Below are 11,956 nucleotides of genomic sequence, written 5' to 3' on the forward strand. Positions count from 1 at the left end.
CTCACTCACAACCATTTTACATTTGTCCTTCACATTGACTTTGTGGTTGGTCCTTTAGTGTATTGTCGATTTTTTCCCTTTACATTTGTTTAGGTTGCATGCCAATTTTCATGTTATCTGCATTGCTAGATTAGGTCAGTTCATCAAATATACAATTTTCTATCCTGTGTTGACATATTTCCTGTTTGAACAACATCTACATGACCCTTTTTTTTTAAATAGTAAAATATAAACTAAATATAAAGTCGAACAGACTTGCACTTAAACCCACTAAATTCAGATTTTGATTTCATGGGGTCATTAAATGAATGAACCTTAAAGCAATAATGTTAAGATCACATTAGCATTTAGCTAAATTAACAGTAAAAATATAGACTAATGGCTACTGGCTACGTTTTCAGTTTAGCTAAGTTTTGATTCTCATTCCAGAGATCATTTTATTGGACAGAAATCTGTATACGGCCCACAAATTAAAAGACTAAATGTGCATAGTGACTAAATGCGGATGAGTTTTAAAAGTGTTTTTTAGTGCATATATGCTATGCTAAGAGTATGTTAACATATAAATGGCCTCTAAGCTAACAGACTTTGTCACAGTTTGATTTCATGTGGTCATTAAATTTATATCACTAAAAACAATAATGTTAAGATAGCAGTAGCATTTAGCTAAATGAACATAGCCAATAGCCTTTAGTTTAACTAACTTTAATAGTTCTCATTCTCATTCCATGGATGATTTTCAGTCATTTGTAAGTGGCCCTGTGAATTGAAAGACTTAATTCGCATGTGTGCTAAAAGTTTTTTTTCGTGCATATATGCTATTTTAAGCATACGCTAGCATAGAAATGGCCCAAAGCTAACAGACTTGGACTAAAATGCACTTAAACTGTCATTTTTATTTCATGTGGTCATTAAATTAATATCATTAAAAACAATAAGGTTAAGATAGCAGTAGCATTTGGATAAATTAAAGTAAAAATCTAAACTAAAGGCTATTGGCTATATGTTTGGCTAACTCACTCCATTGATTTTATTGGTCATTGTAATAGGAAACAATGCAAAAGCGAAACGTTTCTGCACGGAGATATGCAATAGATCTTTTTTGCATGCGAAATTTCGCCAATGTGACCGGACTTTAAGAATTGGGATGCAGCCTTAGCGTTAGCCATCAGCGTTTTCTACTTAAATTATTGTCTCAAACGTACAGTAGCCTCGTCCAGTTTATTCTTCTCATAAACCCTGCTTATCAGAATCACTGTTTTATGCCCTTTTGTACATCTGAATTTTGAATGGTACCCTGCGTATGAATAATATATTTGCATTGTATGAATATGAATATGTGCCCATCTGTGTACTGTATACATGTCATTGTTTTCACTGGTGCGGTTATGTTTTAATTATGTTTAACGGCAGCAAGCAGTAGCTCAGAGACCTGGAGAGGTTTTGTGTCGGGTCAGCATGTCTTGGCGATGGATAAAGTCTTATTACTTTAGCTTAGGGAGTGAGTCACAGTCTAACACCCCACTGCTCACACTAAAACACACCATCTATTATTAAAAACCCATCAAGCCTCTAAGACAACCCAGACGTATGACTCATTTTTTGATAAATCTACCAGTTTTGTAGTAAATAATTCACCCAAAAATGAAAAAAGACAGTCATTCCAATCCCATATGATTTTCTTTCTTTATGGGAATCAAAAGGAGATGTTTTCATGAATGTTTGCGCTGCTCTTTTACGCATGATGAAAGCATATTGTGCCAATATATTCCCCAAAAAGACAAAATAAAAGCTGTAGTTCATACAACTTGTGTATATGTAGGCGTGAACAATAATGTAAATGTCTGTCATGTCTCAAAGCTATTATATGGCTTCAGAAAACTGATTTGTAAGAAAATTAATACAATTATTCAGCAAGAATGGATTAAAATGATTTTAAAAAATGACAGTAAAACATTTATAATGTGACTTTATTTTTTTAGAGTTGTTGAAAACCCTGTATGACTTACTAAGAATAAAATACGAATTATTATTATTTTTATTTTTTTGGAGTAATTCATAAGGGTTTGGAACAACTTGAGGGCGAGTAAATGATGACAATGTTTATTTTTGGGTGAACTATCCCTTTGAATGGATGTTTCATTGATGTATAATTTGGCGCAGGTAGTTAATGTCTTTAGAAGAGCTTCGTCTGCATTCTAATACCTCGTTTCAGGGATGATAAAGCAGGAATAATACCACAGAAGTAATCTCAGGGTGTGTGTTTTGGGCGGGTAAGAAGATCATGAATGTGTCACCAGATATGCACCAAACATGTGAGTCAAACTGCAGGTGTATTATGCATGTGTGTTTTTTCTGCTGTCTTAGGGAGGGTGACTGGTGGCTGGCTCGTTCGCTGACGACAGGAGAGAGTGGATACATTCCCAGCAATTATGTGGCACCGTCTGATTCCATCCAGGCTGAAGAGTAAATCCTCTTCCTCCTCCTCTTTCTCTTATTTTCTTTGCTGTTCTCCTCCCCGTGCCTCCTCTGTTTTTTTCCCTTCGATGTGATGTCAGAAATGACTCTGGTTCCTTATCGTTAATGGAATCGTTTATATTACTAAACAAAACAATAGTTGGACAAATCAGTTTAATTTCAGTTTATAATCAATTTATATAGGGCTTTATTCAATACAGATGGTTTCAGAGCAGCTTCACAGTGATGAATAGGAAAATAACAGAATCAGTTGCACAGACTTGTCGACTTTAAAGGTGCCATATGTAACAATTGAGGTAAAAATATCCCAAAAATGAGCTACACACATCAAAAGAATGAGAAGAAATAAGGGCGATGATGTCATTAAAAAAATGTCAAGTTATAGTGCTGCAGAGATATCAACCTTAATTAGCATTAGCATTACTAGCCACGGCCCGACAGGTGTCGTAATACCAGTTTCGGCCATGGGAGGCGGTATACGGGCAACATAACCACCAGCCAAACATGCAATACACGAATAACTCGCACGGCTTGTGGGCGTACTTGAACCTGATGTGGAAAGTACAGCCCACTACTACATTTCAGTTCAGGGAAGAGAGCGGAAGGATGGCTGAAGCCCTTGGCAAGAGACCCCTACCACCACCCGCTGCAGGGAAAAAACCGCGCTCTGAAGCACAAATAAAATCTCAAAAAGCTATCCGCCACACTGGCGGGTGAACGATCATACCAAAATATGACATTTTAAGCGCGCACGCGCTCTTCTGCCTCTAAGAACTAGCAGAGAGAGAGAGAGCGAGCCCCGGCCGCGCGCGCGCGCGCACTCACTCACTATATTCAGAGCGGTCAAGTTTCCCCGTACTTTTTGACAAGCGTCCTTGACAGGGCGGCCAGAGCTTCTTTGCAGCTCAAGTCGGCGGCGGTGTATACAGTTTTAGTAACGCTCTATCTGTTGACGGCGCTGAGGAAAAAGCTCCCGCCACTGGAAGAAGCTGTCGCCGCCCATTTGTGTCCTCCTGCGCACCCATCAAAGCCGTGCAGAACGTCTTCAGCACTCACGGATCGCGCATACTCTGCCGCTGGCCAGGCTGCTTCTGCTTTACACACCCTGGACGCACGAAACGTAACGGAAAACATTGCAAGGTGTAATGAGACCGAATGTTTTTTGGTGACTAATGATAACTTAGCTAGAAGTGGTATTGCTAATGAAAATCAAACTTGATATATGCTGCTAAATTAGCTTCAGGCGGGCAGCGTAACACTCTAAATAGATGTTGTCCCTATTTTAACTTGTATATGTGCAGCTAAGAAGGTAGGGGCGGAGCATAGACCAATTCACTTTCTGGAGGTATACTGCCCCCATCTGGTATGGAATGTGGAGTATGACTTGATTTTTTTTTGCCAGACATGACATATGGCACCTTTAATGCTCTGCCATGACGTTTTAAGCTTGATGTCGACTAGTCGCTGATCATGGCCTATAGAGGGCGCAACTGGAAAATAAATATTTGACTTCCACTTTTACGCTCTGTTTTCAACAGTTAAAATGGCAAATAAATGCATACTCAGAGTGCTTCACAAGATATGTTTGATTATACCATCTGGATGCTCAAAATTGATTGGGTGAATGCACTTTTTAAACCGCTTATTGTAGACGTAAGTAAAACTAATGCGCTGCTGCATTGTAAAGCACACACATACTGTACAGACAGTAGCTCGCAGATTAAGTTGCGCAGAAATGCATTGTCAACACTGTTCTGTGATTTATTAATAAAATAACTTAGAAACTGAAAAGTTCTAGCATATATCTAGACCCTGCCAGGGAGTATTAATTCACACACAATCGCTCTCTCGCTAATGCATTCATAAAAGTGTTATCTTTTCTGTGCTACTTTATCTGTATCTGATTTAGAATAAGCATAAATCTGTGAGAAATATAACAACCCAAAGGCAAAAGAACAGATAAAAATAAACTGTTATGTAGGAGCGCTGTGTCAAATGCTGTAGCTGTGCACAAGGAAACCCGTGTTCGAGTCTCGGCTTGGGGTTCAGGCTTATTTGTTCATTATGGACATCATCAGCGACTAGTCATTGTCGACTCTACTTTAATCACATAAATGTTGACTTAAAAAAAAATCTTTCAATTAGTCAGCTCAAGTCAGTTCAATGTTGATTCAATTCAGTTCAGTATAGCAGAATTCAGTTTTAAAGCAGCTCCACATGTGAGTGAATCACGTGTTAATGTTCTAACCTGCCCGACTGATTCAGTGATTGATCTATGAGTCCTTGATCTGATTCATTAAAAAGAACCAGCTTATGAAAGTAATTTGTTCCTCGTTGGAAACAATCTGACTCAACAGAACGATTTGTTCATGAATCATCACTTAGCAAACACTGTGATTATTTTAGTACAGAAATATTTCAGTTCCAGTTTTTTTTTTTAACTTGAAGCTCAACCTTTGTGATGTTACCAACAAACTGATCCACACTCGCCCCTCTCTCTCCTTCCGGTCTGACCTTTGAGTCCTTCATTTTTCTCTTCATGGTTGCTCTCTTGTCCTCCATCATTATGAGTCTCTCCACCATCTCATCAGTTAGAAAGAAAAAACCTCATGCCCAAAAGACCTTTTCCCTCTCGAACGAGTAAAAGTCGTCAACGTGCCCCGTGCAGCTCATCTATTGTCTGTCCTGTTCATATGTAATTCGTAATATTTCCTGAGACACACACACACACACGCGTGTGCTGTTGCTCCGTCGACTGGCACATTAAACAAATACACAAAGGCACTATTTTGAAAACCTATAATGACTCATTTTTCCACCCTTGCCTTGCCTTGCCAGTCATCTCAGATTGACTCTGGAGAAAAGGTAAGACTGAGAGAGAGCCTGCCATGAGCGGCGAACAGCAAACCATAGCTGATTTATAGACACTAAATGTCACTGGGTCAGTCATGAATCCCAAACATCATTGTTTTATTGTTGCTGGAACAAGGAATGGGAATATTACAACCTGAATCAATGTTCAATGTTTCATGCAGTACAATTCAGATGAGAATGTTATAATTTTAGGCCCAAAACCTACTCTACAAAAAAGTTCACGTAAATTATTTCAAAACAGTGTTGCTATGATTAAGCATACACTACCATTCAAAAGTTTAGTTTAAGTTTTTTTTTTTTTTTTTGAAATTAATACTTTTATTCAGCAAGGATGCATTAAATTGATCATATTATGTTAGAAATGATAAATGCTGATCATCTAAGTATACTGAAATGTATGACTGTTTTAAAAAAAATATGAAGCAGCACAACTGTTTTCAACAATGATGATAATAAATATTTCTTGAGCAGCAAATCATCATATTAGAATGATTTCTGAAGGATCATGTGACACTGAAGACTGGAGTAATGATGCTGAAAATTCAGTTTTGATCGCAGGAATAAATAGAAAACAGCTATTTGAAATCGTAATAATATTTCACAATATTACTGTTTTTATTTTTCATTTATATAAATAAATGCAGCCTTGGTAAGCATAAGATACCTTTTTCAAAAACATTTGTAAAAATCCAAACTTTTGAATGGTAGTAGTGTACCTGAATGCACAATAGAAAATGCGCATTTCTGTCTGCATACTAGCATAAATAAGATCATAATATATTTCTGGCCAGCTGCATGTCTCTGATATAATGCTACATGTGATTACTCCCTCTAAATACCCTCTCTTTTCTCTTTTTCTCTTTCTCCGTCTCTCTGTCCAGATGGTACTTTGGAAAAATCACACGCAGGGACTCGGAGCGACTCCTCTTGAGTCTGGAGAACAGGAGAGGAACTTTCCTGGTCAGAGAGAGTGAGACAACCAAAGGTGATTGTGAACAGTACCGACTTCAAGCGCAAATTATTTAATTTTTTTATATATATATTTTGTATTTGTTTTATTTAATTTATTATTAATGTATTGTTACTTTTTGTTACTATTGAAAATATTATTATTATTAAGTTATTTATAACTTATGTGTTTTGTTTATTAATAGCATAAATGTATAACTTTATTATAAATAAAATAAAATAAAATAAATTAATTTAAACATTTTAGTTTACTTAAATTGTCATTTAATTATGTTTACAGTTGAATATATATTTACATTTACATTTAGTCATTTAGCAGATGCTTTTGTCCAAAGCGACTTACAAATTAGGACTACTGTAGATTAAGCGAGTCATTGTGAAGAGGCAAAAAACAAGTGCTCAAAATACTATATATAGTAGAATATATACTTCTTCTCTTTTTTTTTTACCACACGTCTGGTCACACAGTATTGATTCATAGGTCAAAATTGTAAGGATAAATGGAAAATTGTGTCAGAATGAAATCAAGGGAATCACAATGGGGTCGACATCCCAGGGCCAGGGAATGGAGGAACTGATAAAAAGTAGTTGTTTTTTATGCACGATCCGTTTGACGTATGGTGTCGTGGGGATTCGTAAACGACAATGTGTGTCGGGATGCAAGAATCGATCGTTTTATTTCGTATAGTAGTGTGTCATAGTTGACGACAACTGACGCCGCATCTACGATGCTTCACGACAGACGGGTTCGTCACATCTGTGACATTGACCAATAGGAGGACTGCAGATCTTCTATACTTTATGAAAGGTATAGGTATAATATTGTTGTAGTGGAGGAAAGATTCGTGGAGCTATGGCAGTCCTCCAGCCTTTATGATGATTCCTCGAGGGACTACAATGACAAAGTGAAAAACGATAGTGCCGGCTCTTCAGCAACCCGGCGAGTAGGCTATATTTATTTTTACTACTGGCTAAAAATAAAAAAACAATATTTTACCTCAAGTTCTCTTTGGAGGATTACGGTCCTTTTTGTGCAATCTAGGAATATATCCACTGTCAGGTTTTCTTTCTTTTGGGGGATTTTCTGATGACAAGGCATCCAGTGCAAAACACACCTCTTCGGTAGCCATTGTTTACGCTCACAACGTCTGTCAGCCGATAGTTACGCCTTCTCGATGACATCACACACGTCATAGACGGCGAGCGATAATTTGTCGGGAAGCAACACGTGTCGATGACACAAGAATTTAGGAGTCAAAATACCAGGCATTAATAAAAGCATCTCCCAAACAACTAACAGTGTATGTCCCAGTGCTGTTTGAACGCCACTCAGCCAATCACATTAGAGACTGGAGCGAACTATTGCATAATAAAGAAACAGCGTGTGGAGGAATTGTGTCTACAGTGAAAAGAAGTTGCGTTTCAGTATTTGATAGTGCGGATCAGAACAATGTGCTTGTTCAGTTGAATTCCCATTTCTGTTATCAGTTTGTCAGACGCAGTCGTGCTCATATTCCTCATCTCCTCCCTCTGCCAACCATCTTTTCTCTCTCTCTCTAAACATCGTATATATATATATACGCTCCATATATGGCCTTTTACCTTCACTTCTACACAAACAATGTTCATTCGAGATGATAGAGTGCTTGTGTGTGCATGTTTGAGCCTGATGAAGAAGGGAATGTGAAGGTCAGAGAAGTGCTTGCAGGGATGAAGAGCAAGAAGTAGGTCAACCCATAGCTGTGCCTATAACCGTGAGCCATATCTCACAGCTCATAGCGTCAGCGCGGGGCACAGAGAGACCGAGATTACCCAGAGAGAGAAAAAACAAGGACGAGAGAGGCTGAAGGATGAGTCAAACCCCAAAGAGAGGCCGCAGAGGGAACGAGGGAGCAAGTGACAGAGAGAGTGAATGAAGAAATGAGCCATGTGTGCAATGATGACAGCGCCCCCTACAGATCAGAAAACAGTTCACCCAAAAATTAAAATTCTGTCATTTACTCGCCCTCAATTTGTTCCAAACCTGTACGAGTTTCTGTCTTCTTTTGAGCGCAAAAGAAGATATTGTTAAGAATATGGGTAATCGAACAGTTGATGGACCCCATTGACTTCCATAGTAGCTTTTTTTTGGTAGCACTTTATTTCAGGGTCCAATTCGCACTATTAACTAGTTGCTTATTAGCATGCATATTACTATGATATTAGCTGTTTATTAGTACTTATAAAGCACAAATTTATGCCTTATTCTGCATGACCTTATTCTACATCCCTTAATTCTACCCAATACCTAAACTTAACCCTAACCACCTTACTATCTGTTAATAAGCATTAATTAGAAGATTACTGAAGCAAAGTCGTTGTTAATAGTTAGTTAATAGTGAGAATTGGACACTAATCTAAAGTAAGTGGGGTCCATCAACTTTGGTTAAAGGAAAAGGCCTTTTAGGATAATACATCCCCTTCAGGTCGTGACTTTTATGTTGTTATTAATATTTTAAGATGAACACTTACTGGACTAAACCATATCGGGGGTGACTTGATTATCCATAATCATGTTAAAATGTATCAAATATAATATTGGGAGATACAGAGTGACAACTGATATTTATATGCATTTAATGTAAGCTATAAGAATTTCAGTTTGGTCCTCTGAATAAAACTGAGATGTTTTTTTTTCTTCATTTTCTCACTATATTATACTATATGAGCCAAAAAAAAATTGCATTATTTTTAAATTTGTCTAAAAGTTCATTAAAAATATTTAAAGACAAAATAGATTTTTCTATTATTTCATATTTCAGACATTACACTGTAAAAAATTACATAATTAGTAAGTCATGGCAACTTATGTTTTTACATTGTTTAACTTATTTTGATGAGTTTAAGTAATTTCAACTTTTTTTTATGTTATACTAGATTCAACCCAATTTTAATTTAGTTTCATATAATTTAAGTTGAAATAACAGGTTTATTATACTGAAAAATTTAAGGCAGCAACTGAATTTAAGTTGAAACAGGTGGATTTTTTTTTTACTATTTTTTTATTCAGTGTTTCAATAATGGAAAATGGTACATCCCTTAAATTTTTGCTACAAAATGATGTATTTGTAGGGAAACTCCTCATGCTATTTCACACTCCAGTAACTGGCACCAAAAAGAAGTCTTAAAGGTACAGTCAAAAAAAAATATAAAAATCCTGCTTAACGGGATTAAAAAATGGATTACAGCATCTGCTAAGTGTAAAACTAATTTACCGTTGTTTTGATGCTAGAAACTAAAGTCGACTTTAAGTAAAGAAAGCAGACTTCAGAGAAAAATAAAATGCTACAAAAGTGCAGAATCTGACAGTTTCGAATCTGAAACGTGGGTCAATGTTCTTCATGTCATCGAGAGCACTTCATGACTCTGTTCTTTGTGTTTTTTAGGTGCCTACTGTCTTTCCGTCCTGGATTACGACAATGTCAAGGGCCTAAATGTCAAACATTACAAGATCAGGAAGCTGGACAGCGGGGGATTTTACATCACGTCACGCACACAGTTCAGTACTTTACAGCAGCTGGTCAACCATTACCGCCGTGAGTCTCTTTCTCATAGACACCTGCTTGTTTCTGAATGTCTGTGAAGGGGAAGTGATACGGACTCTTATTTCTGGAAGTGGGAACCCAGGTTGTTGCAAAATAAGGATTAGTTAAAACCTATAAATAGAGAAATGGCATAACGCAATTACATAATGAATGATCCTTAACTTCTAATGATTGTGATTAAAGCAGTAAGCCATGAGAGACCCTGAACTGCTCTATAGGTGTTAAAAACGGCCTAAAATGAAATATGAAGATTAACTAAATAAATTCATATTTATTAAGTTATTTATAAGTTATGTAAGTGTTATTTATTTTATTATTATTATTAAAAATAAAACAAATATGTTATTGTTATTGTTATCAACAATAATCATAATAATAATAATGTATGTTTTTATTTTAAGTGATTGAAAATAATAATAATAATAATAATACATTTATTTATGTTTTGTTTATTTTAGTTGTTTTATTATTCAGTTATTATTAAAGTATTTTTATTATATTAATATTAATATTATTGTTATTATTAATGAACATTTTAGTGATTTATTTTATTATTATTACTTTAGAATTAATAATTATATATATATATATATATATATATGTATTATTATTATTAATTATAATTATTTATATAATTATTATAATTATTTTATTATTACTATAGAAAATAATAATAATATATATATATATATATATATATATATATATATATATATATATATATATATATATATATATATATACATACATATATACATATATATATATATATATATAAAATAAATTATGAAGTTATTTATAGTTTATATAAAATATAGTTGCCAATCAGCATAGCGACTTAGTACAGAATCAGAACGAACCAGAACTAGCAATTTTCTAAAAACAGATTTGAAAATATCGTGAGAAACATTAACACACTTCCTCCTGTCGGCGTGTGTCGCATGTCGCAGAGCACGCAGACGGCCTGTGTCACTGTCTGAGTGACGTGTGTCCAGTGCTGAAGCCTCAGACTCAGGGTCTGGCACGGGACGCCTGGGAGATCCCACGTGACTCTCTGAGACTGGACGTCAAACTGGGCCAGGGCTGTTTCGGAGAGGTCTGGATGGGTAAGACTTCTTCTTTCAACTTCCTTCCATCAAAAATGAAGCTTTGTGAGTTAAATAAGTAGCTCACCGGTGTATAATACCAGAGTGCTTGTGTATTGATGCATTCACATGACAGACAAAGCTTGTTTCATGATTTCAGTGTCCTTTCCCCCTCATCAGGCACTTGGAATGGCACGACCCGCGTGGCCATCAAGACTCTGAAGCCTGGCACTATGTCTCCCGAGGCCTTCCTGCAGGAAGCGCAGGTGATGAAGAAACTCCGCCACGAGAAGCTGGTGCAGCTTTACGCTGTCGTCTCCGAGGAGCCCATTTACATCGTCACTGAGTACATGGGACAAGGTCAGTGCGGACATTCAGTGAACTATATTGGGATAAAGAAGCCTAAGAAATAAGAACTGACAGAAGGACGTGTAAATAGAGCATCAAATCTGTATATTAGCAGCTTTCTTGTGAGGTCTCCCAATAAAAGTGTGAATGAAGATGTCAAGGTGTGATTTCTGCTTTCACAGGAAGCCTGTTAGATTTCCTGAAGGGTGACATGGGGAAAATGCTGCGGTTGCCTCAGCTTGTGGATATGGCCTCTCAGGTACTTTTACTCTGGCATTATCATATGATATCTAGTAATGAAATCAAAAACAAAAACTGTTTTGAAACTAAAAACAAGTATCAAGTTTGGGGTCTGTAAGATTTTTTTTTAATGTTTTTGAAAGAAGTCTCTTCTGCTCACCATGCAGGGCTGCATTTATTTGATGAAAATACAGTAAAAACAGTCAAATTGTGAAATATTATTATAATTTTAAATATCTGTTTTCTATTTTAATACATGTTAAATTGTAATTTATTTATGTGACGCAAAGCTGAATTTTCAGCATCATTACTTCGTCTTCTGTGTCACATGATCCTTCAGAAATCATTCTAATAAGCTAATTTGCTGCTCAAGAAACA

At 36.2% G+C, this 11,956-nt stretch overlaps 1 protein-coding gene across 2 annotated transcripts in view; it reads left to right on the plus strand.

Annotated features, from left to right (window-relative positions):
- The window catches only part of src (v-src avian sarcoma (Schmidt-Ruppin A-2) viral oncogene homolog), a 52,596-nt gene that overhangs the window by 35,306 nt on the left and 5,334 nt on the right, over positions 1-11,956 (plus strand). For both annotated transcript variants that reach the window (XM_081385882.1, XM_081385883.1), the window contains 6 exons: positions 2,368-2,466; positions 6,234-6,337; positions 9,747-9,896; positions 10,856-11,011; positions 11,171-11,350; positions 11,521-11,597. In XM_081385882.1, coding sequence (XP_081242008.1) covers positions 2,368-2,466; positions 6,234-6,337; positions 9,747-9,896; positions 10,856-11,011; positions 11,171-11,350; positions 11,521-11,597 — 766 coding nt within the window. The remainder of the gene's footprint in view (positions 1-2,367; positions 2,467-6,233; positions 6,338-9,746; positions 9,897-10,855; positions 11,012-11,170; positions 11,351-11,520; positions 11,598-11,956) is intronic.

Source organism: Scardinius erythrophthalmus (genome assembly GCF_964197995.2).
Source record: "Scardinius erythrophthalmus genome assembly, chromosome: 15".
Classification (NCBI taxonomy): domain Eukaryota; kingdom Metazoa; phylum Chordata; class Actinopteri; order Cypriniformes; family Leuciscidae; genus Scardinius; species Scardinius erythrophthalmus.